This window comes from Scophthalmus maximus, chromosome 16 (assembly GCF_022379125.1).
Source record: "Scophthalmus maximus strain ysfricsl-2021 chromosome 16, ASM2237912v1, whole genome shotgun sequence".
Classification (NCBI taxonomy): domain Eukaryota; kingdom Metazoa; phylum Chordata; class Actinopteri; order Pleuronectiformes; family Scophthalmidae; genus Scophthalmus; species Scophthalmus maximus.
This window is the reverse complement of record NC_061530.1, coordinates 6,596,158-6,623,152: the sequence shown is the minus strand read 5'-3', so window position 1 is coordinate 6,623,152 and position 26,995 is coordinate 6,596,158. Positions and strand designations below refer to the sequence as shown.

General features: G+C 43.5%; 3 protein-coding genes across 15 annotated transcripts in view; 1 reads left to right on the top strand and 2 right to left on the bottom strand.

The window, feature by feature from the left end:
- The window catches only part of wbp2 (WW domain binding protein 2), a 10,842-nt gene extending 2,108 nt beyond the window's left edge, over positions 1-8,734 (bottom strand). Inside the window, exons 1-10 of one of the 10 annotated variants that reach the window (XM_035612599.2) lie at positions 8,582-8,734; positions 3,826-3,900; positions 3,282-3,586; positions 2,510-2,659; positions 2,264-2,372; positions 1,956-2,091; positions 1,742-1,834; positions 1,480-1,632; positions 1,264-1,386; positions 208-284 (exon numbers count right to left, since the gene is read on the bottom strand). In XM_035612599.2, the coding sequence (XP_035468492.1) occupies positions 208-284; positions 1,264-1,386; positions 1,480-1,632; positions 1,742-1,834; positions 1,956-2,091; positions 2,264-2,372; positions 2,510-2,544 (726 nt within the window). In that variant the 5' untranslated portion in view covers positions 2,545-2,659; positions 3,282-3,586; positions 3,826-3,900; positions 8,582-8,734. Of the gene's footprint in view, positions 1-207; positions 285-1,263; positions 1,387-1,479; positions 1,633-1,741; positions 1,835-1,955; positions 2,092-2,263; positions 3,592-3,825; positions 4,048-8,581 lie in introns of those variants that run through there. The other 9 variants (XM_035612596.2, XM_035612598.2, XM_035612595.2 and 6 more) reach the window with 9 other exon arrangements.
- Positions 5,250-17,885, top strand: unc13d (unc-13 homolog D (C. elegans)). Of its 3 annotated transcripts, none has more exons than XM_035612576.2 (34): positions 5,250-5,407; positions 6,200-6,226; positions 6,887-6,943; positions 7,058-7,114; positions 7,205-7,312; positions 7,419-7,478; positions 7,686-7,752; positions 9,533-9,713; positions 9,787-9,831; positions 9,921-9,992; positions 10,073-10,142; positions 10,232-10,336; positions 10,572-10,664; positions 10,770-10,870; positions 11,105-11,222; positions 11,904-12,025; positions 12,110-12,200; positions 12,280-12,336; positions 12,430-12,527; positions 12,936-12,987; positions 13,077-13,207; positions 14,163-14,280; positions 14,369-14,521; positions 14,618-14,713; positions 14,799-15,005; positions 15,090-15,164; positions 15,247-15,326; positions 15,421-15,535; positions 15,993-16,064; positions 16,198-16,281; positions 16,368-16,488; positions 16,575-16,698; positions 16,765-17,024; positions 17,480-17,885. In XM_035612576.2, exons 1-34 carry the CDS (start codon positions 5,348-5,350, stop codon positions 17,584-17,586), a joined length of 3,384 nt encoding a protein of 1,127 aa, XP_035468469.2. In that variant the 5' UTR covers positions 5,250-5,347; the 3' UTR covers positions 17,587-17,885. The 3 variants fall into 3 exon arrangements, with proteins under 3 accessions (XP_035468469.2, XP_035468471.2, XP_035468470.2); XM_035612578.2 differs by having other exon boundaries at positions 16,804-17,024; positions 17,480-17,884; XM_035612577.2 differs by lacking the exon at positions 6,200-6,226 and having other exon boundaries at positions 5,253-5,407.
- Positions 17,610-26,995, bottom strand: unk (unk zinc finger). 2 transcript variants are annotated; one of them, XM_035612579.2, is made up of 15 exons: positions 26,569-26,992; positions 25,844-26,053; positions 24,807-24,983; positions 24,245-24,375; positions 23,581-23,716; positions 23,120-23,237; positions 22,943-23,027; positions 22,550-22,851; positions 22,352-22,417; positions 22,011-22,194; positions 21,803-21,904; positions 21,507-21,692; positions 21,231-21,412; positions 20,563-20,823; positions 17,610-19,757 (listed from the first exon to the last, which is right to left on the bottom strand). In XM_035612579.2, exons 1-15 carry the CDS (start codon positions 26,715-26,717, stop codon positions 19,602-19,604), a joined length of 2,445 nt encoding a protein of 814 aa, XP_035468472.1. In that variant the 5' UTR covers positions 26,718-26,992; the 3' UTR covers positions 17,610-19,601. The 2 variants fall into 2 exon arrangements, with proteins under 2 accessions (XP_035468472.1, XP_035468473.1); XM_035612580.2 differs by lacking the exon at positions 17,610-19,757 and having other exon boundaries at positions 20,595-20,823; positions 21,227-21,412; positions 26,569-26,995.

Sequence of the window (26,995 nt, the reverse complement as noted above, 5' to 3'; positions counted from 1 at the left end):
AACATAACGATGTTTAAACATCCATATGGGACAAAAGAAAAAATTCAAAACAGCTCCTGCATAAAAGATGACTGACTTATTTGCTCATCATTTACCTTTTTTTGGGGGGGGGGAGACACACTAGTATCAGGCCAATATGTCTGCAGGGTGGTACAGGAATCAGTTCAACATTAGATGTGTAGCAGTATGATGAGGCACACAACTTACATGTGGCAGGTACACATGTGTACGAGGCAGTGTGGCACTGCTGGCACTTGCTGCTGCCTCAGCCGCTTTGGCCTCCGCTGGGAAAGAGACGAGGGAGACAGAGAGAGAGAGAGAGAGAGAGAGAGAGAGAGAGAGAGAGAGAGAGAGAGAGAGAGAGAGAGAGAGAGAGAGAGAGAGAGAGAGGGAAAGGGAGGAGGGCATTAATTAAACATCATCTTACTATGAATCCCTTGGATATATGAGATAACTGGAGCTAATCAAGGCTGAAGGGTCATGGGTGGTGTAAGACGGAGGGAAGGGAATGGGAGGGAGCCGTCAGCAGAGAGAGAGCGACAAACAAATGTTATTCTGTGGTACGATTCAACTTTTCCTTTGAAGTTTAAATTTATTATTTTTGGCAAGGTGATGTGTCAATGTAACTGTATTGATAAGAATTAAGTCTAGCTTTTTTGGGGGTTTCTAAACACATCTCACATGTTCACTGGTAGAAAGTTTGCTTATAGTAAATGACATTGCTTCGTTGACAAGTTATTTAAACTCTATGCACTGTTGTTCAATACAATTGACTGTGGTCCACTGCTGTGTTTTAGACAAATATTACAAACTCCCAATGACTATTTTTATTATTTCTAATTAAGAATTAGTTTAAATCATTGATTTGGACAACAACATTTTGAAAAGCTATATCACAATACAATCATTCCTTCACAATATCACAAAAAAAAATGTTGACTAAGCTGAAGCATTACAGCATTGTTACGGGGAACTCTTGCACTGCTCTGACCTAAACTGAACTAAGGGATGGTAGACTGTGCTATTAACACTTAAAGGACATAAAAGTTAGACTTGAAAAATTAAATCACTTCAATCACCTTTAAAGATGATAACAATTGCAATAGCTAAGACTCTCCTGTCCCCAAGATAAGATACCTAGAGTAACTCAGATCCATCACTATTTCATTTTCATTCAGCCGGACAAATGCAGTAACACGTTGTGTGCCCCCGAGCCATTAGCAAGTTCAAATTAGACAGAGCTCCTCGGCCAGAGAGACTCACCTGCTGCTGAGGAGGGGAGGTCAGGGTCATGTGGTGGCTGCTGGCCCAGAGGAGCAGAATATGGAGGTGGAGGTATGTAGGCCGCGGAGGCGTCAAACGCTGGAGGACTTGGATAGAATCCACCTGGGCCGCAGAAACACAGAGATGCAAATGAGCAGTGCTGCTGTGAAGACGTGGAGAAAATAATAGTGGCAAGGGCTGTATTTATTTTTCTACCTGCAGGAGGAGGGTTGGGGTAAGAGTAAACTGGTGGAGGTGCAGACGGGTACATCCCGTTAGCAGGAGGAGGAGGAGGAGGGTAAGCGTAGGCTCCGTTTGCCATGTATGGGCATCCACCAAACTCAGGGGTCACCGGCTGGCCTCTGGATGCTGATGGACACGTGACCGGAGGAGAAGTGAGGCGAAGAAACGACAGAAGACAATCCAGCCAGAATGTCTTTGCAATACTAAGAAGTTTACGACAGGTTTGTCATCGTACCCTGAGCTGCGACCTGCAGCATGTACTGGCCAAACTCTATGGCTCCTCCAGCAGCAAAGACGAGCTTGTAAGTAGCACTGCCCTCCCAGCCACCTGTCAGAGAAATGACACAATAATAAGGAAACTACTGTACTTACCGTGTAATCAACAATCTAGTAGTCGCAGAATAATCACCACTATAACCACAAGCACGTGCACCGACTTGTACGCCTACCTCCAGGCTCCGAGTTGACGGTGCCCTTGATGTAATTGGCTCCCAACACAGGTTGCTTGACCTCACAGCCCTTCATCAGGTAGAAGGGCATCATGAACGACTGCAGTGCATCCCGCCCTTTAGCCAGAAAGATCACCTGAGGAGAGACGATGGGCATCTCAGCATTCACGGCCTCAACGTTCCCCCACTGACCTCTCACACTTGGGGAAATCTAAAACATGTCACGGCAGGTTGCGAGTGGCAGCATGGCGTCAGCGCGAGGGCGTTGCCGAACGCGGACCAACACGTGGGGCTCTTGTCTCTCTTACCCTGTATGGAGTTAGGTAGATGCTGCCCTTCTTGCTCTTTCTGAAAGCCGGCGGCAGAGTGTCGGCGTCGCAGAAAACCAGCTCCACGTTGTCGTAGTTCATCAGCACGCTGGTGACAGAAGCGCAACAATGTCGTGAGAGAAAATAGAGAATGTTGTTACAGTTGAACGTGGCATTTCTGTTACGCCACGTTTGTACAAACATTACATTTACTCACATGGGGTTTTGTTTGTGTACTAATACTACCATAACACTACTCCAACAAGTGCAACTTGACCCATCGCCAAACATGACCCTTCGGATTAGAGCCAGGGACGGAGCTCACTGCTGCTTCATGGTCGGCTGTAGTCGGGGTTATTGTGGCTCTCCACTGTGTTCTAGAAGAATCTGGCAATTCTGCGAGTGCATCATTCAAAGCGCAGTGACTTGACGTGGATGTTGCAAAACAAAACACAGTGAGAGGGAGCAGGCCTGCGTGCAGGCTGCGACGACAGCAAGCAGCAGCAGCACGGTACCCTCAACAATACACTATGGCTGAAATCACCTTATTACCCCTCAATGTTTTTGGACGGACTACGATGTTTTCAATCGAGTAAACACGCAGCGAACCACGTGGAACCTGGTCGCGGTGGTGATGTAGCAGGTTGAAGGCCACGTCGCTCGTGAGCTCGCACTTCAATGTCGCCTCGCCGTCGTTAGGAGCCGCGCTGTCAATCGGGCTCGAGCGCGACGCACCTGGCGACGACGGCGACTGATCAACGGCGCTCGCTAATGTCATCACAGCCCATTCAGATAGGCGAGCCCGACACATCGCGCTACAAGTTGTAGCTTCGACGACGGCGGAAGTTGGCGTTTTGCTCGCTGACTGGGAGTGTTGAGTGTCTCCCGTCGTGTGAGCAAAGACGCGTCTTCGTCTTCCAGCCGAGTTTCGCCGTGACGGTGTCGGAACTCGTCCGCGCGGCGAGCGGCGCCTGCTGCTAGCTGCTAGCTGCTAGCATGCCACCGCCGCTAACGTTACCTCTCGCTGTTGTTGATGATGACTCCGCCGGACTCCGAGTGGTTCTGGTTGAGCGTCATGTCGGCGGCCCTCCACACTAATTAGCGATAATAATGACAAAGAAAGAAAGAAAGAAAGAAAGGAAGGAAGGTTGCGTTTTTCCTCTGCGAGAACACGTTTCACCGGGCCCGTGTGCTGCCTCGGTGGCCCCTTCTTGTAGCGTTGACAGCGGGTTGTTGTGATGCTGCCGCTGGGCTCGGGTTGGTGGCGCTGCACCTGCTCTTCCGCCATGCGTGGAAACGCCCACTGAGTGACGTCACGCATATCTCGGACCAATGTTTAAAAAAAAAAGAAAGAGATACAAATTGTATTCGTAAGGGGAAATGCTCATTGCGTGCATAATAACACAATTTAAGTCAATATTACATTTATTAACATTTTTAAAAAGGTGAATAATAAAAGTACTATTATTATTAGGATTTTTTTTCCACATGCATTAAAAGACAACATGGACCAAAATCACATGGCCATCATGACATTTTTATGGAAAAGAGAAGATACTTACAGAAACGCTGTGGGGTGTGATTTCTTGTACAGTCAGACATGTGCCTCTTTACAGTGAGGAACAGTGGTGCTTGTTCTGAGTCGAGGAGAGGAGCGTGGTCAGGTTTCACAAGTTCCCACATTTTTGTGAAAGATGCAACAAGATGCAAATTCACGGAGTTGGTTGTTGGCTAACAATAGAGGCCTCTTTTCTCTGTCTCTGTCTCTCTCGCTCTCTCTCTCTCTGACACACACACACACACACACACACACACACAAAAGTGATGAAGAAGGTATAGTAGTGTAACTTAACTGTTGAATTCCACTCAGATGGCTGGGACCTGGTCAAACATAGTTACTTTTCACTCCCATGTGCTAGTACAGCAGATGGAATTTAACTATTTTTATCATCATAAATCTACAATTCACATGTATGGAGCTAAAAAAGCCATCAGGCAAAGTGACATCACATCAGATTTGCAGCACAATTTATTAGGCAGATAATCAAAATGATGGTATGTATTGCACATTTTTGGGGGGTACAATGATGTTTGGCTAAACCATCTAGACAGAGTGGGCTTTTTAACAAAAATATTGTGGATCCCACTGTGCATATTATATAATACATTAAACGAAATAAAAACGTTAGTTAACTCCAAAGTGTGTTTTTTTTATACATGTAAGACATTTCTGTTAACATCCACATCTGATGTGGAAGTTCATATGCACATTACTGGAAACTAATTGCACAAACTTGAACTTCTATTATAAAGAAGTGCTTGTAAAGCTGTGCAGTTTAATTTGTATTTCTTATATTTTCATTTTATTTATGTTGGGTTGTGTGCCTGATACCTGCTGCTTTAACACAGGAATTTCCCAATTTGGGATCAATTAAGTACATCTATCTATCTTTCCATAAAACATAGTCTTTTTCAGTGACAAAAAAATGTCAAAAAAACCTACATGCAAAAATTGTTCTACAGTCATAGAAAATAAATTTAAAAGGTTTGTATATAGACATTAATTTAGTAATATGAAAATACTTTTTGATATAGATATGTCTGTAAATACGTGTTAGAGTAATGGCACACACTATCTCTCAAATGAACTTGAATAAACATGGAAAGCAAACAATACACACAGAAGACAGACAGACTGCACTCAACTGTCTCATGTTACATGCAGTTTCATGATCATATTTGGCTGCAGTTAATCACCTGTCATGTGAAACATGCACCGTGTGTTTAGTTGTTCCACAAGTGTGTGTGTGTGTGTGTGTGCGTGTGTTAGCCTGCGTGCCCACAACAGTCTCTTAGTTTGCACCCAGGCACAATGCAGGGCACTAGACGAAGAAAAATTCACAAGTCACAGTTATTGATGTTACCACCTTCTACAGGAAGTGATGATTTCCGCCTGCTGCGTTACAGTTCATCGAAACCCATCGCACACGCAGCTTCCCTATCTCACACACTCACACAGACACACAAACACAGAGCACCCCTGTTTACAAGGCAGGAGTCTGATTGTCAAATATTAGCATCATTATGTCAGGTCAAAGTGAACCCACCAGCATGGAGGACAAACTACTGCAAACACCTGAACAGGTATGGACCAAAATGCACTGGAGCAAATGAACATGTCTGTAATATACTCAACATCTGATTAATTTAGGCTCTCTTCAAGGTATGAACAAAGTGTACTTGGCGACAGGGTGATAACCATACTGATTATACTGTATAATGTCTTCCTAGCTTTTAAAGATTTCCTGTTTCTTTAGATTCTGTTCTAACCATATCCACATAGATTTTATTTTCCTTTGTGAAAGCTGACAAAATTGTCAGATGAGTGTCAACAGTGTTGAAAAATTGAACCCATACACTGAGTCATATTGTCCAAATGGCTATTTTAAAAATACTGTGACTATGATTCATAATTGTCTTGAGTGTCCTGCTTGGATTAGATGATGCAGAGCGAAGCATGTTTATCATTTCTGTTTCTGCGTATGCTGCTATTTGAAACTTACACGCTGTATCTCTGCATGGATGACTGTGACGTTCATTCTATATGTAGGAGATAAAACAGTTGTGTGTTTATGTGTAGTTGGGTACAGGTTTATTTGCACATTCCTTTTTAGAATGTTGAACTACTGGTGTTTTCTTTTCAGTGGATTTTACTGGTCTGTACATTGAGTGAGTCGTTATTTCACCGTCGCCAGTTTCATGATCAGCAGCAGAGGAAGTCCCTTACAGAAATCAAAAAAGTGTTTTTTGAGGTGTCTGTGTATTTACAAAAGCTGTTGGTGAGATGGGATCATCTTTCGGTGCCTGTTAGTTTCAGTTATATTTGATTAAACAATATATACTCACAGGATAATCAGATCCCTCTTTTTTTTACAGGAACATGGCTTAGTAAGACTAAGACAGGTAAAAGACATCATCATTGAAATTAGTATTTCTTCTTTATTTTAGCTCTTTGGTTTAAATAATGAACACTGAGCGATTGGTTCCCACTCATTTTTGTACATTATAACAATATAAGAGCCAACCAAGAGCCATAGCATGTGAACATGTCAGGCATCTCAGTTTAGTGTATTAGCATGTAAGCAGTTGCTAATTAGCACTGTACACAAAGTATATAGCTGAAGGTGATAGGAATTAGTTTTGGATTAAATTGAAATTTCAACCTTATGGTGATACTACATGTAAAGTAAAATCACCATGCGTGGGTGGAATATCTGTACCAGATGTCACAGAAATCCATCTAATCTGTTGTTTAAACACAATAAGTTACCCTTATTAATAAATTTCATGTAAATTCCCTAACTTTATGGATTTACAGTACTAGTTTCTCTAGATTCGGTAGAGTTGTAGAGCTTCAACATTCATGTGATGGGTCAGACAACTCAAGCAAGTGTCACAAGTCTGCGGACAAAATGTTATTCTGTATGGAAATTCATGAAAACCAATTTCTATTTAGAAAAAATGAAAAAAAACATCCACACTCAAGCTTTGGAAAATAGTTAATGGTAATGTTAAGTATTCATGATTATTATGCTATTAGTTATGTTGGTTTTTTTTTGTCAGTTTTCACCAGGCCATGTACGTAAACTGGGGTTGACAAGGAAATTGCGTGACCGGAGGGTAGGCGACACTGCATGACCACGACAAATCCTCAACGTCAGCCAACAAATATCTCCATTTACCACATGTATTTAACAGAGTCACGAATAAGATTAGTTTCTTGTCTCTCTCTAGGATTTAAAGGAAGACGAGAACCCAGAAGAGAAAGCACGAAGACACAAGGAACAGGAGGTATCGTGCTGCACCTCTCAGAGATTTTGTTCTCATTGATTTTTTTCTTCTTCTATGCAAGCTCTCACTGCGTTTGTTTTGATTTCAAAGCTGAAGCCTCTGTATAAGGAGCTGTTGTACACCATCACCCATAAGATGGGTAAAGCATCGTCAGATGAGGTCTTCACAGATAGCCAGCTTCACGAATACGTCAAGGAGGTAAACCCCTTGGGCTTCACACGTAAATAAACAACACAAACCATCGTTCCGTTACTTCTTTGGTGTATGACTGATTACACTGACAGTTCTGTCCTATATCTATCAGGCTTTCACTATGACAGAGGCAGAGCACGGCAATCTGAAGGACAAAGTACAGAGTGCAGAGGTGAGAAACTCAGCGAGATTGTTCCAGTGAAATTTTATAGGAGTTCCCTATAAATATCTATTTGTAGTAGGGTCTTTACTTTCCACTACCGTCCATTTACCCATGGCAGAAAGGATTTCATCTACACGATTGATGGCAGCTATGAATGGATCTAGTTGTTCCAACATATGTGAGATGAAAACTGATAAAACTGTCTGATTCTTACAGCCCCCAGTGTACTGCCTGATGGCCACTGTAAAGGAAGCAAAGGGAATCCTGGGAAAAGATGTCAGCGGTGAGTTTGCTGTGTTGCCCCTGCGGACCCTGAGGTGACTGGTACTCATTTTAATACACCCTGTTAAGCCAAACCAGCAGCGTGTCTCCAGGGATGGCAATTCCAGTCAGTTGATTGCTTTGTTCATCCCCATTAAATATGTGAATAACTATGGATGCCACACACATGATTTATAATGGTACTTTTTATAAATTGTCATCAGTATCTTAAAAATATTTTTGGGGAAAAGTATAATGTACAGATAACAACAACACCAGTAATTTGCAGCTTGTCTATCATGAAATTGGCAATTTTTTGGTGATCCCCTGAATATTCGTCCAGCCCCACCAGCAGCTCATATTAAGTTTTCTCTGATGTTGTGTCAATCTGGTGGATTGCCACAAACTTTTGTGCATATATTTTTTGTTTCCGGGCAATACATCCTAGAAACTGACCATCAGCCCCCATGGTAATCATCAAATGCTGGTATGCTAACATGCTAAACTAGAATAATGTATCATGCTAAACATCAGCATGTTAGCATTGTCACTGTGAGCATTTGAGCTTTCTGAAATTTGAATTTGGCTAGCATATTAGCTGCAGGGCTGGTACATATGGCTTTAGGCCTTTTTGGGTTAGGGTTAGGGTTTTCTTATATTAATTACTTCACACAGAAAGTATGTAGAAAAGTAGAAGTGAAAGTGCGTAAACCTTCGAGAATTTCTTCTGCAGAACAATGATGGTGTTCATTCTATGAAGAGCGTCCCCACCTGTAGAGCTCAACAGCTAGGTTCTTGAAGTGAAAATGTATGATTAGCCGTAATGTTGTAAGTGTCCGAGGTCCACTTACCACGAGCCTCGTGATCGTGAAACGATGGTTTGTGCACCTGTAGACGCACCAAGTCCGTATGATACCCTCATTTGGGTTGTAGGTAGGCCTACCGTGTTGTCATACCTCAGAAAAGGTCTTGGTCCGTGTCTGCTATAATTCAAAATTGGATTCTGAGAGGATTCACTACCTGTTCCATGCAATGACATCACAGATCACAGGAGTGTGTGTGCCTTTGATCATCGCATCAACGGGGATGACATCACATTTGAAAAATAATGTAATGTTTTGATTTGATTTTTGGGCCCAGAGCGCTTTAATCTTGATTCACAATAATGAATACTTCCGGTAAAGTCGTCAGAGTTACTCTATTCACCTTAAATGAACTGTAACCTCACTGTAATTAGTACACTGAAATATTTAAGCAGAGATGTACTACAAACACTTGAACAATAACATCACACAGGTAACCGTTTCGGAAATAATAATCTTCTATCGCTTCCACTGAACTCTACGACCGTTATACACTACACACACACACACACACACACACACAAACACACAACACAGGCTACAATATATAACAACACTATTATCAACAATATAAACACTATAATAATGATGATGAAGGTTAAATTCATGAAGAAGCTAAACTGTCTGTTGGAAGTAGTTGGAAAGGTGGTTGGAGATGGTTTATGGGATGAGTAGTTCCTTCACTCTTAAAATAATTATGTACACAGTCTTGTACCTTTGCCCTTTTTTTCCCCATTTTCCAATTTTTGGTCTGAATAAGACGTTTTACGGTATTGGCTTGGTTCCAGGCCTAAAACTCTTTATATAACCATTTTATGAAAAGTCAATGGAGTAAATGAATGGGAAATTCACTTCCGGAACTGAAATAAAATGTGATGTCACATGTCCCAGCACTCCATGACTTGAGTCCACCACAGAACTCTGGTGTGTCTTGAACAGGTTTTAGTGACCCCTACTGCCTGCTCACCATACTGGAGGATGAACAAGAGAACCGGACACGTCAGTCCAGAGCCAAACCCTGTAAATCGGTTGTAAAGGACGCTACGTCGGGTGACAAGATTTACCAGACTGACATAAAGAAGCAGACCCTGAACCCCATCTGGAACCAAACCTTCATACTGTGAGTCTGAATTCACTTAACTCTTAGATGTATCACATTGAAATTTGCACTAATTTATTTGACTTTCTTTTAGAGAGTTTGAAGACGTCGTTGGCGCCAACTTCCACCTCGAGATGTGGTGAGAAAAATCAAACAGAGCTCCACTTGTCTGCTTTGCAATAATCTTGTTTCAATACATTGACATTTATCATACCACTTCTGTTTCAGGGATAAGGATGAAGAGGTGTCACTCTCTCAGAAACTAGAGGACATCAAATCCAATTTTAACAGTTTAAGAAGGTACTGCGCGCTCTCCGAGACTCACACACAAACAGTTGATCAAGCAAGGTTGGTGAACATTTCACACTGTACCGGTTTAGGATGATCAAGGAGGCCAAAAAAGAGAAAGGCACGGATGACTTTTTGGGAAACATTGTCCTTAAACTACAGGTAATACTGTAAATGATCTTTTTTTTTTTTATAGCTGCTATTTTTCTCGTCACTATCTTTCCAGTCTAATACCCATTTGTACCATTTAGGATCTCCACTGTACTGAAGATAGCTGGTACAACCTGCAGCCCAGAACAGAGACGTATCCTGATCGTGGCCAGTGCCACCTGAATCTAAAGTTCATCCATAAAGCGGTGAAAAAAAACTGTAACAGTTGGTGTAGTTTAAATATAGTTTACACTCATGCATAACAGCACATCAGTTGAGGACTCCAGTGATGACGACGACTGGGAAATCTGGTCGTTCATGGTGAAATGTGTGAACATTTTGAACAAGTGTGTTAGGAAAATGGCTATGATGATAAGAACTGTATGGTCACATTGCAGTTTGCGATCATGTTGAGACTGGACATGTTTGTGTGACTGACAGAGAGACGGGACGCTGAGTGCTGGTCGTAGCGCTTACATCAACTACTGTGGGATCCTGCAGCAGTTTGTGCAAGCTTACATCTCCAAGCAACAGGTAAAGGACAATCTCACCCTCAACCCTTCTCAAAATCCCGTTCCGATGTCTTACTTTTCTTTCTCTCTTCTTATTTCCTCTCGTCTTGTTTTCCTTTCCTCTCAGAGTTCTGCTCCATGGAAAGGGGCGCTATGTGGGGAGGCTCAGACTCTACTCGAGCTTTATGCCACGCAGAACGACCTCTCCCCTTTTCTTCAGGACCTGGCGTAAGCACCATGTTAATATCTGGCAGATTTACAGCAAGTACAGCAGATTATAGTGCCTATAAATATCAGCTTTTAAGCAGGAACATATGACCAATTTTCCAGCCCTGACGCATCTAAGAATCAAATAAGCTTCATAGTTCCTTGTGTGTGTGTGTGTGTGTGTGTGTGTGTGTGTGTCATGTTGTCATTCTGTTGCACTTCTGAGGAAGTCTGTGGATGTGTGCACCCCGACAGGAAGTGGGTAGCTTACAGTAAGCTGTATCAGAGCCTGGAGGTGGACTCGTCTGTGCTGTTCCAGCAGCTCACCAGCGTAGAGTACCACTGGCATCAGCAGCAGCTGCCCTACCAGCAGGTATGAATGTTCCCAACCATGCCGCAGAGCAGTGGGAGGTAACCACGTACGGTACATATACTCAAGTACTGCATTAGGTACAATTCTGAGGTAGCTTTAATACTTTATACTCTATGCTCTATGCTCCCACACATTTCAAAGGCAAATATTGTACTTTTTCCCTCTACGACATTAATTTGACATTATACTTGCCCCTTAATTTGAAGATTAATATTTACACACAAAATATGTGATTGGTTCATAAAAATCTATTGTTTATAGATTATAATATCTATTGTTAGTAGAACAATTTTTTAAAATTAGCCCTAGCTCAGCCAACTACTATATGAACATACAACATAAAATTATGCTTACATGTTATTGTTTTTAGTATTGGGACATAAAAAGTTTTATAAGAAGAATGCAGGGCTCTTACTTGTAACTTGTAACTGAGTATAATACAGCATTAATACTTTAGTAAATTATCTAATACTTCCTTCACTATTGTTCACTGCCAACAACAACCTTGTCATGAATCTATCAGTCTTACAATTATTTTAAAAGATTATTTTTCTATCGTGTGATATTCGGTTGTGCTCTTGTCTGTAGATTTTTCCTGGTTCGTTCGCCACTAAAATCGAACCAGGAGCTCGTATCTAAGCAAAGATGAGAGTTGAGAAACGTGTTGCACTCTGTCAACAGAAACAGGAACTCGGAGACTCTCTTCATGGTTTCCTGCAGTACGGCCTGTGTCTGGTAGCCAAATACAGGGACATCTTCCCCCCAACTCCGAGTGCTACTCCGAAACTACACACACTGCTCAGGTACAGCCTGTTTATACTTCTTAATGTTACTGATGACGTGGTACAGATGAAGCAATACATAATGTGCTTTTTTTTCTTCTTCAGAATCTTGGTCCAGATCTGTAAGACTCAGGCTTTTCAGAAACTGAACCCAGCTCATTTTGAGTTGCATGATGAGGTCAGCGATGCCGTACAGGTCAGTAGTCATACTAATGAGTTCATTACATTCTGCAGGTACTTAAAAAATATACCTACAATATAACTTTTAACTTCAGACAGGCACTCAGGAGTGGTTTACCATCAAAAGGGGTTTGCATCAGCCAATGACCAAGGTGAAGACATTGTGAAAGCATTCAAACACTGCGCTTCCTCTTTCATATCACGGTGCCAATGTCTTGTTGTCTTTGCACCACTCTGACTTACAGGACCTGTTAGAGATTGTGAATGCCCTCTCCAGACTGATCGGGGAGGTGCAGGAAGACATTAAACATAACAAAGACGTCTGGAACCGGGTATTTGTAAGGTAAGGTGGGACGAGTGGAATGTCAGAATTTTCTTTTTCCACTAAAAGACCTTTCTTTTGACCTTTTGACCTGCTTAACACAGTCGCAACTTATTATTAGTAATTTCTGCATTCCATTTAGGTGTGGTACAGGGCTGTAATATTGTGCATGCTTGCTAGAATGGCCGGCAAAAGCACTTACATGGAGAAGAGACAAACAATGTTAATGTTAATGTTAATAGTTCCGTATCTGTCTCCTGCAACGACAAGTCTGTAAAAGTATATTAAGCAAAGGATATCTTGAATTTGGTTTTAATTAATCAAAGGCAACCATTAAGAACCAGACACAAGTTTAGAGCTACATCTAAACAGATGAATTTTTCTTTATCTCTTGTAATGATTAATATATTTTTTATCCTCATCATTTAGTGCCGTGCAAGTGGACGTGTTCACTGTCATCTATCAGAGGTTTGACTCCCTGGTAAGTGGTCAATGGATCTTTGAGATTTCTTGACAGATCTTGAAACACTCGCCTCATCTCACCACATATCCTCTCCTCTCCTCTCATAGCTGGCAAATGAGGTGAAGGAGACCTTATCGCTGATGGAGGGCCAGATGGAGCAGCCTCTCGCCAACAGCCTGTTCCCCGTCTACCTGTGCCTGCAGGCCATCCACAAAGATAAGGCTTTCTTGCAGAAGAGGTCAGGCATCATACTCACACCACACTCTACCAAACTATTGCACTCTTGGAAAGGGACGAACTGGAGCTGGGAGCCCACCGGCTGCCTTCAAATGGAACTTGTGAGCTTGAGGTTACGACACGGGAAGCCGTGTACACGTTGTGCTTGGCGTTCAAGTGGCAGAGCACTGCTGCTAGGCAACAGCAACATAGACATTAATATATAACATTACTGTTGGCATCTAAAAGCTACAGAGGCTAACAACTTAGCAAGCAAACAGGTTGAGTAAGGTAATGCAGGAAACACAAAGGCCCAATGACGGAGGGAAAAGATGAAGCCGTTGGTAATATCAAGGTTTTCCTCAGATAAAGATCAACTACATGTAAATAAAATTACAATAATTAACTTACCATCCAAAGAAAAGTGAACTTCCGCATGGTCTGAGCTTTCAGGAAATCCACAGGTCTGAGGTTGTGAATATCACGAGAGGGAGGGTGCTGTTCACGTGGTCTCTTCTCGGGAACATGATAGAGACGACGGCATGAAGGCAGCATCATATTGAATACACTAGGGAGTCAGAAAACGAAAAAGCAGGAAGTGGCGATGTGAAACGAGAAGAGAGGCGAGTAAAACAAAATAAAGCAACATCCTGCATGTGGAAGTGTGAAACCTCAGATGCAGGACGGAACATGACTTGAGTCTGGTTTAGTCTGGTATCATACTAATTATTGTGACAATAAATACCAATTTGTAATCCTATTTAAATGCTTATATATTTACCTAAGTATATTATCTGCTTTTTCAAATTAGCTCCAAAGTCATTTCACATGCAAGCTGCAAAAGTAAAATTGTCACACAATGTAACTGCTCTTAAAGATACAACCACATAAAGGAATTACTCCACCAACCTTTAATACTAAAAGAATAAAATTGTACGTGATAGAACAGAAGATCAGGAGTTTGTCTGTTGCTTCAGGGGATTGCTCGAGCTGACAAACTTCCACGAGGGCTTCAGAGAGGCTCTGCCTTACTGGCTCAACCAGGCTTTCAGCAAAACCCAAGACAGGGTGGAGCGGGCTGTGCAGGTGGACCAGGTGCAGTACCACTCGTGTTTTAATGCATTGCAATTAATGTGAAGGAGCTTTCATCATTAAGCCGCAGCGTGTTTTGTGTCCCTCTCAGCTCCAGCCCCTGCAGTCTGGCTCAGTGCCGATAAAACACAGTTCCTCAGCAGTGGACCTGGTGGCGTGCATCCAGCCTATCTGTCAGCTGTCGGAGCAGCTGTCCTGGCCCGACCCCGAGGAGGCCTTCATGCTCATGGTCAAGCTCACTGAGGTACAGTATGATGGAATTAACATTGTCCCTATCAAATGCTGTATTAGTCAGGTGACCTGAACGCGGGAACACTGACAGACGACTGTGGTCTTTCAGGATGTGTGTAGGATTGTGGTGAACTACTGTCACATCCTGAAGGAGAGGGTCCGGGTGCTGTCTGAGAACTCGGACCACGGCAGTGCCATAAATATGGTAAGTGAAGACAAGGAGAATGGAGTGGAAATATTTCTAATGCTACATAATACGCAAGGATCTCAAACGCTCGCTCTCCCTGCAGCTGTGCGTGGTGGTGAACGACCTGGAGCACTTGAGGTCAGTCCTGACCAGACTTCCCACACAGCTGAACTGGGCGGGGCTTCGAGAAAGGACCCACAATGTCATCGGGGAGAGCCAGTTCCACAACACGTTGCCCTCGCAGCTTCAGCAGGCCCAGAGCATCCTCAGCCGAGAGATCCGCTCTGCTTTAGACACCCTTGGGAAAAAGGTGTGCATTCATGTGGGTGTGATTTAATGCAGCATTTAAAGTCATGCTTATATCATCATCTGATAACTTGTATTCTCTCTCAAGCTGAATACAGATATTGAGACTCATGTTCGAAACATGTCAACCAGGCAGCGGATTCCCTCCAAGTCCAAAGAGGATGTAAGTGACAATCGCTGCCAGTTTAGCACAAATACTATCGCCTGTAGCGCTTGCTTGATATCCAGCCTCCTTTCCGTTTTAGGCTGCTACCCCTCTGATGCGCTACCTGGAGCAAGAGCTGCACTACATGAATGAAAACCTGGTTCAAGAGAACTTCAACAGGTACAAGGCTCGATTATCACCTCGTCCTCCGTGGATTTCATCCGGTTTGTCACTCCACATGAAATGGTGTCACTGTTGTTTCCGCTCCCTCCAGTCTCCTGACCCCTTTGTGGAATAACTCTGTGAAGATCCTCTACCAGGTGGCTACTCAGCATCCACAACAGGAAGGGCTCATGGTGTTCTGCCAGAGACTGCTGTATACTCTGCAGGTTGGTCCTCGGCCGTGCAGTTGACTTGCCAGAGCGGGATGTTCATTTTACAGTAATTTGGCAAACGTGTCAGCTCAGACGTGTTCGGATTTTCAAAATCCACACATCTAGACAATGATGCTGATCAAGGTCACGGTGACTTTTCATTTCACTTCGGCCAAGCATTACCTTAGAGGTCAACCCCTAGACCTCAAAAAGATTCTTTTTTTTTTAAAATCACCATCTCCACTGCTTCCTTGCCAAATAAGACAGCACGTAGTGAAGAGAAGACAGGAAATGAAGGGAAGAGAGAAAAGGAACACAGCATTCAACAACACCTGAAGTCAGCATCTGTCCACCCTGCAGTTGAAGGGATGTTTGAAGGGGTAGATCACTCCTTGATCTATAAAAGGAATGGTACAACAAACCCTACAATAAGCTTGAAATTACAACAAGTTTTTTGTTCTGTGTATTCCAGTGCCTAGAGCAGTGCTTCCATGCGGAGGGAAATGGACTTCCTCTGAAAGCACTTCACTCCGATGAGTACAAGGTGGGGAACAGGAGACACAGCAGGGGTTTTCATCTCTATGAATGGTGTCTGATTTCTCCTTCAGAAAAAGGGGGAGAAGTTGGTGCAATGAATAAACAAAGTTTACAATGAAACATCTCTCCCGTCCGTCCAGACTCTCAGAGCTCACCTGACTCACAACTCCCTGAGCAGCCAGGAGCTTGTGCAGCAGTTCCTGGATAGGAAAATAAAGGAGCAGGTAAGACAGGACGCCGGCTGTAGATGTGAAAACTCATGTCTAGTCCACTTGTTCAAAAGCTTCTGTATCGTCTGTGTGCATGACAGAACGTGTACAGTGGAGAGAAATATGGCGCGGTCACCCTCCTCACCTCGTACAGGTGGTCGGACCAGAGACTTAGAGTTGAGGTGCTGAACGCAGTCAACCTCGTACCAATGGACACCAATGGTAAGGCCGTTCAGATCGTTCAAAGCAGCGCAGATACATCACCAATGTTTTCTTTTTGCGCAAATTAAAGTGTGACCTTGTGCCAGGTTTTAGCGATCCATTTGTGCAGCTGTGTCTGGAGCCTCGCCACATCTTTCCTGAGGTAGAACCTCGCTGCACTCATATCAAAAGCTGTGACCTCAATCCTCTTTTTGATGAGGCCTTTGAATTGTAAGTTGCAGGTCTTTCGTGTCCGTATTCACTCTCCGGTCTCAGGTTTTGACTCTCACAAGTCAGTCTCCTTTGTCTCCACTCTTCCTCTCCTTTACATTGTAGTCTGGTTTCCCTGGATCAGTGCCAGGCTCCGGGGGCCTGCCTGGTGGTAACCGTTCTGGACCACGACACCTTGAAGACGGATGACTTTGAAGGCGAGGCCTTCCTCGGACTCAAGGCCATACCAGGAGTTGGTGGAGGAAGGGAAGGAAATGGACTCAGCTCAAAGCCGGACAGCCCCCCTGCTCAGATACGCCTGCCTCTGATGCATCCTAAACCAAATGGTATGATCTGTCTGTGGGTTAAGACAAACTGAGAGTTCAACTTTTTCCTAATCTGTCAGGGGTCAGTGGGGGAAAAAAATGACCCATTGAGCCCATATCAACCCCCTCTTCCTCGCAATGTGTCCAGTGTTCATTCGCTTAAATACTATTTGGCCCCAGGTGTGTGGCAGTATTATTAATTAGTATTTGAGTAAACACAAAATATGTTTAAAACTCTTTAACACAACATAACATTATATAATAAAGGGGAGATCCTACCCTAAAGCAGGTCTAAGCTTCATTTTCAAATTAACGACAGATTAAATTGGTGTAGTATGTGAAGTGCTGGTTACCTTGCACTGTAACCTTTGTTTTTCGCGTACATTCATTCAATTTGGCTTGAAAATTGTCAAAATGTATCCAATTTAGTTGATGTTAACAATAACTTGTTGGTTTTTTAAAAATATATTTTCCAGAGGACAGCATTCTGAGGCTGTTGGAGTCCAGGAAAGGGGAACGGGATGCTCAGGCCTTCGTGAAGAAGCGAAGACAGAGAGAGAAAAAGTCCCAGGAAGGGATTTGACAGCAATAAATATTGACGAGCTCTTCCTCCAAAAATATACAATTTGTTTTAATGATCTGTACCAAAAACAAAAAAAGAAAATCCACTCAGATGGAAACACTGGTGTTGGATAAGTTGTGTGTGGACAGTATGCCGAGTATGGGTTATTACCAGAGACCATCACAGTGATCACGAACATGTTCACACCTGCATTCAAACCTTAGACATCCTTTACAGATCTGTTTGCTTCCTGATGGTTAGTCTAATCAGTGCAAAAGACAAGTATGACATCACTTAACTATGGGTATGTGTGTATGTGTGTGTGTGTGTGTATATATATATATATACACACACACACACACACACACATATATATATACATATATATATATATATATATATATATAAGACTACATTTGACACTGAAATGTCAAAGATTACTACAAATGTAAAACCGTTGGCAGAGAAACCTGTCACACTGATTTAAACACATCAAAGGGGGCTGGTAAAAAAAAAAAGAGAGCAAAAAAGAACATGTATGTTTGAGTTGAACATGAAATGCATTTAAGTAAAAATTAAAACAATGTAATTTCAAAGACTACACAAGTTGACTGAGTACATTTGCCTTGATTGTGTTAACATGCTCTCCTCTTCCAGTCTATGTAGAAGACCACCGGAGAAAACCTGAGTGCGTTACAAGAGGCCATCTGTTGGAAACTGAAACAAATATTACTCAATTTTTAAATAATTTGTCATTATTTAACAGTAATTTTAATTAAATTTATTTAGCTAAAAAAAAAAAATTATAAAAAATTCTAGACAAGCGCTACCAGCAGACTGGTATGAGCCCCGTTTGGCTGTAGCATTATAGGGTTATTGTCAGGATGAAACTAAATATGCCCTTCAACTGTTTTCAGTCAGACCTGTTGATTGATCTTTTTAAGATGGCCCAACACCCTGAAACACCTAAATACATATAGGGTGTGTAATCAGATCCATCTAGACAGTTCTGAGTTCTTCGCTGTCACACAACTAAATAAGCCTCCTCTTCAACAAATGATAACCAATTATACCAGGCAACCACGCCCAACTTAATTATACCTCACCCATGAGTCAAAACTAGTATGCTTCATTCATATACAGCATATGCAGTTAGTGGTTGTACTCCACTAACTATGGAGGACTGTGGATTCAGAGGTTTAAGGTTTATGAGAACTGTGGTTTATCACATTGAAACTGTCTCGATTTCTGGAAAGAAACTGTTCAGCTTAATGCGAAATGCTTCGGAACTTAAAAGCTACAATGTGTAATATTTAGAACTTATTCACAGAAATTGAATATATTGTCCATGACTTGTTAATATATGTATAATCACCTGCAACAAAGAACCGAGTTCAACTTTTAAAGTGCCCCTGTCAGCTGCTCACTTAGTTGCGGTTTGCAACTTTAGTAACAAAATTTTAACACTGGCTTTAAGTGCCAGAATACAAACAAATGCAAAACTCTTGAAATCAAGTGACAGCGAACATCTTTAAACCTCAGCAAACCCCACGGGAACTATCCAGATGGAGAGGAAACACCCAGTTTTCTGAATGTGTAGCGTGAGCTCATGCTTTAAAACATCAACACCTGATTAAGAACTATATGTGTTTGTTTTTCGGGGTTAGTGAATAAGTAACAGCAGGTCTTGAAGATACTTTCACAAATCAAGAACAGGGGGGGTTAAGAACAGTGTTGCTGGTCAAGAGCAATAACTCGTAAAATGTAATGGTGTTCCATGGGTAACACTGGAGAAATTGTTCATTCCAAATTCCTCCCGAAGAGCTTTCACTGTGTGGCCAGCGCCCATGGGGCTGGTCATTCATCAGTAAGGGTCATCTTAAAAATACTAAACCGGATCCGTGTTGGAACTGTTACCGTGTTATTAAAGCGACCTCAACGTGAATTCTGAATGGCGGCTGAGAGCCAAGGCTGGTATCTATTGGAATCAGGACCAACTGGTCTGCAATCAGTGGTGGTCTGACTGGGTTGTGGGGTCAAGAGAGCTGCTGCTCCAGGGTCTGTTCGGGGCAGAGCGGGCACTCTGCCGAGCTGGAGCAGCTCTCGCACTGTAGACCGTGGCCGCAGGGCAGCGACACTGATCCCGGCTCGCCACACGTCACGCAGCACTGCCTCTGCTTCCTGTACACCACCTGGGTACACGGAGAGACATGTTTGGACGTGTGGTCGGAGGAGCACACGCGGTGCTCGCGGCTTTTTGTCTTTGTTAAAAGTACAAACAACAGCAACAAAGGGGAGCCGTTTAAGAATTTAAGGTGACAGGGAAAGAAGGACAAAGACTGTGAAGTAAATGGGATTTTGGTAACAAGCGTGCAAAACGTTTCTGATATTTTTTTCATAGATGATTAACACTTAAAAAGTAGTCACATTGTTATTTCACAACCATAATAAGTAGGTGCAGGCTTATAAAAAATGACTCCCTTTTTAGTATGACATCATGCAGATCGCGTTAATTGTCATTAATTAAGTTATTACGAGTGCATTCAATACACTCCTGTTGGGGGCCTCAATTTATCTAAATGGGCATATTAGTCACATAATCTGACAAGACCACAGCGATTATAAAATCAGAGGCGAATTTGGAGGCGAAAAAGAGTTTGACTGTAGTCAATGAACATTTGAACTGTTGCGAATGAATAGCGGCCTGTGGATAAAGATAGAGGAGGACATGTTAGACTCGGCCCGCAGATTGCTGTTGGCCTGTTTGTTCAAAGTTTATTAATATTGAACGTGTCCAAATCGCACCAGATTCAAGACTGCACTTCCTTGGGCCCATCACAGCACACGTGCCAAGTGTGAAGCCGATAAGATGAAGGGTGCTCGAGATATGCGAGACATGACAGACATTCCTTGCTGTTTCAGACCCGTGTGAGGTTTGCTTTCTGCGTCTGCCGCAGTTTACTGAGGAGCACGTAAAGTCTAAGTGTGTGATCCTACCTGTTCTACAGCGTGTAAGCAGCTACAGAGCTGCGCCTGCAAACTGAGGACTGACTCCATTGGCAGCCTGTGTAGAAGCTGCAATTGGTGCAGCGCTAGATGGGGGTTGTCTCCGCTCCTTAAGCTCTCCAGCCCCTCCTGCAGGAGAGTGGCCTGCCTCTGTGCCTCCTCCTCAGCCTGCCTGGCCCTCTCTGCCTCCATGGATAACCGCGCCGCGTGGGCACGAGACTCCTCCGCGTCTGCCTTCAGCGCGGCCCAGGACTACAGGAGAACATAAGCAGGACACAAAGTATTCATTGAGGAAACCGATTCATGTCCATGCAGGGGCGCGGCACTGGCGCAGACTCCACCCCGTGCGCATTTAAACGCACATAAAATTCAACACTGATTCATCGTAGTCGAGATATGCCGTATACATTCAACACAAGAATCATAACAGTATACGGGTTTCTGAACATCTAGAATTTTCCCGACTGAGCCGCTATATTCTGCACATACGAAGAATGTTCAGAAACATGGACAAGGTGTTTTACATAGCACAGTATCCCTGTCTCTATGAGATACTCCATTAAGAGCTTAAAAGTCTGATCGCAACCAGGATACAGGATAGGTGTGTGGACACACTCCATGTCACAGACACATACACACATGCCCCGCTACCTACCTACCTGAGCTGTGTGTCTCCAGCTGTGACCCCACTGCTTCAGTGCCCTGTGAGCTTCCTCCAGCTCCTGTTTGAGCCTGGCGGTCTCTGCACAGGGGCCAGAGAGCAGCAGGGTGGGGGGTGTACCGGGGGAACCCTGGCCTGATGGAAAGTGCTCCCAGATGTTAGTGCTCATACCATTGAGACCTACAGAAAAAAAATAATAAATATTTATTCTAATAAAATCACATCATCCCTCACTACGCCACCTGATGATGTCTCGGGATCAAATTCCACAAACCTAAAGAGCCATGAGACGGCCCCAGGAAGGTGCTCTCTGATTGGCCGGGTTGAGACAGGTGAGCAGAAAAGAATGGTGAAGCGTGCGGCCGGATCGGAGGGGATGGTGAGGGGGAGCTGAAAGGAGCGGAGCTGCTAAAGGACCCTGGGATGTTGACTGGGGCAGAACTCTGGAGCTGGCTACCTCCTACAAAGGCAAAGAGACACAGATAATTGTGGGTTTGTGTGTGTGTGTACTGCTCGATGGTGTTCATGAGTTCATATTTAAGTTTTATGTGTTTCGTGCTTGTGTGTTACCCAGCACCACTCCCACACTGGGCAGGGCAGAGCCGCTCTCCAACCTCCTCTCCAATGCCGACACACCAAAATCGTTCAGGTCAAGATCATCCAGGGCCGACTCTATCACACAAACAAAATCGCATGATGATTATACACAAGCTGTATATATACATATTACAGTTATTTAAGATTAGATGTTTTTTGAGATTTCAGAAGCCTAACTTACCAACGACTGACTCCACAGTCTCGCTGGTGGGGTAAAAGGGCAGGGCGTTGGCATTCATGCCAGAGGAGAGGCTAGACCCTGGGGGTCCGAGGGGTGCTGGGCTAGGTGGGGTGGCAGCCAGACTGGAGGGGATGCTGGAGGACAGACTCAAAGGGCTGCCCACTGGCAAAAACACCAACAAGTCCTGAAAGAGAAAGCATGTGTTTTTTGAGGGGGAAACAGTTGACACTTGAGGCAGGAAAAAAAACTTCCGGAAGGAAATGTGGATCAGCTAAAAGTGTACAGAAATATAGACTGTATACCAAAGATTTAAAAAAACAAAATCAAGGCTGTTGTTGTACCTGTTTGCTTTGTGCTGATGCTAATCCTCTGTTACGCTGCTCTAGTGCAAAGCTCCTATGCTTGGCCTGAAATCACAAACAATATGACAATGATGACTTTCAATAAAAAGCCTTTTTGTTGTAACTATAAAGAGATGTTTCATTTGATAATATGCTGTAATGCCTGTGTTCCCCTGTGTCATTTTCTGCACTTCTCACCTGATCCTCCCTCTCAAACCCAGGTGCCCTGCCATACCCTCCTTCTCCTGCCCAGGGGGACAGAGGCTCAGCACCTCCGCTCGCTTCCTCACACATGGACAGAACACTACCCAGCAGCCCCTGCTCTGCCATACATGACCCTACAGACGGGGAAAAGGGGTCTGAAACAGAGCCGGGCCCTGGCCCCATGTTAAGTCTGCTGGGGCTCGAGGAGGCCTCCTGGGCAGGGACAGGGTCAGGAGGTCTGGGGGGTGGAGGGGAGCTGGGGATGGGGAACAATGGTTCGTCTGGAACAAAGGGCTCTGGAGTATGATAAAAAGAAATTATTAAATTACAAACCGAATGATTAGACTGTTGTTGAGATATGCGCAAGGCTCTATTGTTGGGACTTACTTTCTACATGAGCAAAGGCACAGAAGGGCCCTCTGGGACAGCTGCCGCACTGCTGCATGTCATTGCACTTTGTGGATTTATAGATCTGTGACAAAATAAAAAACACACTGTATCTCACGTTTGTCCCCTGCGATGTCTGGTCTACTCGGTTTACGGTATCTGCTGGAACACACAAACCTCCGGGTGGAATTGTTGCTCTGTTCGTGTGTGACAGAACTGACACCCCTCTGCTCCCTCACATTTACTGGGGTCTCCCCATTCTTCGCTCTGCTTCACCGCTGGACATGGCAGCGCTCTGAAGTAGCAGGAACATTTTTTTCTTAATTACAACCACAATAGAGCAGAAACAATTAGAGCCCGACTGATATATTGGTTGGCCAAACATTGTTATGCGACAATATGAAAACTTTTAACAAGATTTTAATTTATGTTTACATATAATGTAAAAAAGAAAGAATACTTTCTTAATACAAGTTCTATATAATTGGTTGTATTTTGGGTTTAATTTTTTATAGTAGTTACTTAATAGTAAAATATCAAGCCTTAGTTACGCGTCATCGGCCCCCTAAAAATCTGCATCGTCGGGCTCTAGAAACAATACAAGTTTTTTTTTTTTTTTACATGATGCGACAGAGCACCTGTATTTGTGCTTGTGCGGGCTGCGCCTCCGGTCTTTGCTGTTATGGTAATACGGACAGGCATAACCTTGACGGCACAGGCGGGGTGGTTTCTTACACAGCTCGGTCTTGTAGTGGGACAGCACGTAGTTGTTATCTAGAGAGTAAGTACACACACACACACACACACACACACACACCAAAAACATCATCAAAGATCACCAAGCATCACTATTATAGTTACGAGAGTTACCATTCCTCATACTCAACTGTAAGACAAATAATCAACTCCCCTAAAGGAAGACATACATAGCCAGCAACATGACTGTGTTATGGAATACTGCTGTTTTATTCCTCACAGAACTTTTGCCAGAATTATTTTTGGTCAGCACCATTCAAACAAGCAAAAACACACAACTGTAAACTGTTAATTAAAAAATGATAAATCAACATAAAAATATGACGCGCTCAGAAACCGAAATGGAATATTGGATCGGGCCATCCCTAATATATTGTATATCTTTTTTACAGTGTGTTGTGTGAAACTTGCTGCTGTAACACTGGAATTTCCCAGCTTGGGATAAATAAAGTATCTATCTATCTATCTATCTATCCATGTATATATCCATCTATCTATCCATTCATTTATTTACCCATGTATCCATCCATCCATCCATCTATTTACCTTGCCAGCGTGGTTCCTCGCTCAGGATCTTCTCTATGAGGGCAGTACTTGCTGCCTGTCCCGACTGCCCGTCGCCTCCGCCTCCCTCCGAGGCCCCCGAGCCACCCTGAGACTCAATCACTTGCACTTCTCTGTAAAATTCACAGTGTAGAGAGACTTAAATTTAGAACAGCACAGGTACACATTAGGGCTGGGCTATGTGACCAAGAATGTTATCAAGATAAAAAAAAATGTCAGCAAATATCTATAATTATCACGATGACAGTCAAATTATGAATCATTTCAAGTTTACAGACTGAATTCTGCTCCTCGAGGAAGGTTGTGGTTTTAACGACGAATACTTACCAAAAAAACCATTTTATAAATCAGAGGAAGATCAATTGCTTGTTACCCCTCCTCATCATGCTAGTACTATGCATGACCAATATATAGTGATGTATATTGTACTTTTGTTGAGTATATTATGGCTACATGTATTGTTTTTGTTTCATCACCCAGCCCTAATACACAAACAGGAATCATATGAAGTTTGCTATTTGTTAAGTAATTAAAAGTTGGGTACCTGATATCATAGACAGGACTGCGCAGGTCGTGCGATCCATGTGCAAAGGCACAGTGGGAGCCATTTTTACTGCAGTGGCCTTTTGCATCGGTTTCATGGATACACGAACCCGTTTTATAGTAGCGTAGGTGATATCGGCGCTCTGTGTCACCCGCCGTCCGATGTAGAAATGGGCATCTGGAAAATAACAAATAAACGTATACAGATCAAAAAAGCTTGGGACAGAACCATTTCCATACACATGCTGTTTAAATAATTTGTTTGTAAACCTGCTTATAAAGATTTTACACACATTTTCCACGCATTACCTCCCTCTCAACATATTGTAACTATAACAAAAACTGCCATACTCTTTGAACCTCTCTGCAATTGCTGCAACTGGCCATATTGTAATAAAGAGGGAAACAAGAATAGTCTCAATGGTTCACATCGCTTGTGAGAGGGTTGTTCATTAGCATGTGTCAAAGACAACCCAGTTTGACCCTGAATCAACTGCCATCCTCAACATTTACATTCTCTTTGTCCGTGCATGTTGCACATATGGACCTACAACAGCTCGGCACGTTGCAGCGGGAGCGATATGGGCGGTGTTCGGGAGAGGCTGTTAATGCACGATCGAGATTATGCATCAGACACTGTTCTTCCAAGGTGTTCAGCTAGACTTTCAATTGTGGATGAGTTGCATCATCATCATGCTCATTTACAACTTGAGTGACTTTCAGCCAAATCACACACAAAAAACAGTCCATTGTCGTGCAATGTCCTTCTTCACATTCTTGGTGGTTCACTTGAGCAACTTAGGGTTTAAATGGCAAAATGCTCACAAATGTTTGAGGTGGGACGGGATGGAATCTGTCATTCTCTTCACTGTTGTCTACTTATCCAAAATACAGAGTACCACAAGTGACACAGGCCTGAACTTAGACCGTCAGCACCATCACCTTCCCTGGACCCGGGGTCCTTCACTTGTCGTGTCAGAAAGTATGGGTCTGCCGAAAGGCCGTCGTCCCTGTCACTGACTGTCTCATTGCACTCACTCGTCTCCATCGGGGCAGGTGCCCGTCCCCTCGTCGAATTTGGTGCAGTAGACGTCGGGGCTGTAGTTGAACGTCCCATCCCGCCTGCGCATGGGCCTGCGCCGCCGCTGGTTCAGGAAGTGCCAGTGAAAGCAGGAGAAGGGCCTGTGTTGTGTACATTTGTGCTGTACGAACAGGGGGCACTGCTCCGTCCTGAACTCCTTCAGATATCTGCCAGAGGAAGACGCAGCGACGGGGTGGGGAATTACTTTGGCAAATGTTATTTTCATTCAGTTCATTCAAATTCATTTAACAATACTTCCTATATCCTTGCTTACAGTCATCAGTTCTCCAGTGTTCCCCACCTGTCTCATCTTATCCAAGTCCCTGCTAGCTGTGGCAACCCTCTTGCACCAAATGGTTATCATATGATTTGCCAAGACTTAACATTACACATATTTGCACAAAGTAGACACATTCAACAACACGAAACGGGGGTTTCAGCTGAGCCACTGAGCTTTTCAGAAATGACAAGTGACAAAGTGACGTTAGGCCTCTTCATCGAGACCTGCACCCGTTATGAAGCACACTGTGGCTGAATAGACGTGCTTCGGTCACTCTTGCATTTTTCCCACCTCGGCATTTCAAAAAAGAAAAAAAAACTATTTAGCCATAGTTTGATACATGCAGCCACACGTGAGGCTGTGTCCACTCGGGCTAGCTAATCCTGCTAGCTGGCTACGTACGTGTAATGTTGAGGTTTCTCGGGCTGTACGTTCAACACGGTTGCGGGAGACGTCGAGCCCCCCGCGGGCGAAGACGAGGAGGAAGAAGAGGGGCCCCCGGTGGTCGCCGCCGCCGAGGACGACGGCGGCTGCGGGTGCGCTTTAGACATTTTCCCAGTTTGACGCTTAACAACAAGACGCTTGTTTTTAGCTTAACGGCTAGCTACTCCGATTAGCTTGGAAATCCGCATTCTACTACGATGTGAGCTTGCGCAAGGCAGGAGGAAGTAGTAGCGAGGGGGACAGCGAGCGACAACACGGAACTGTGGGAAATGCAGTTTTAATTGTCCGACGTGCACTGTGGAGATTCGATGATACTCAATGACAATATGTCACAGAGCTACATAACGTCGCACATTATTTGTAGAAAACTGGTATTGTAGCAAAA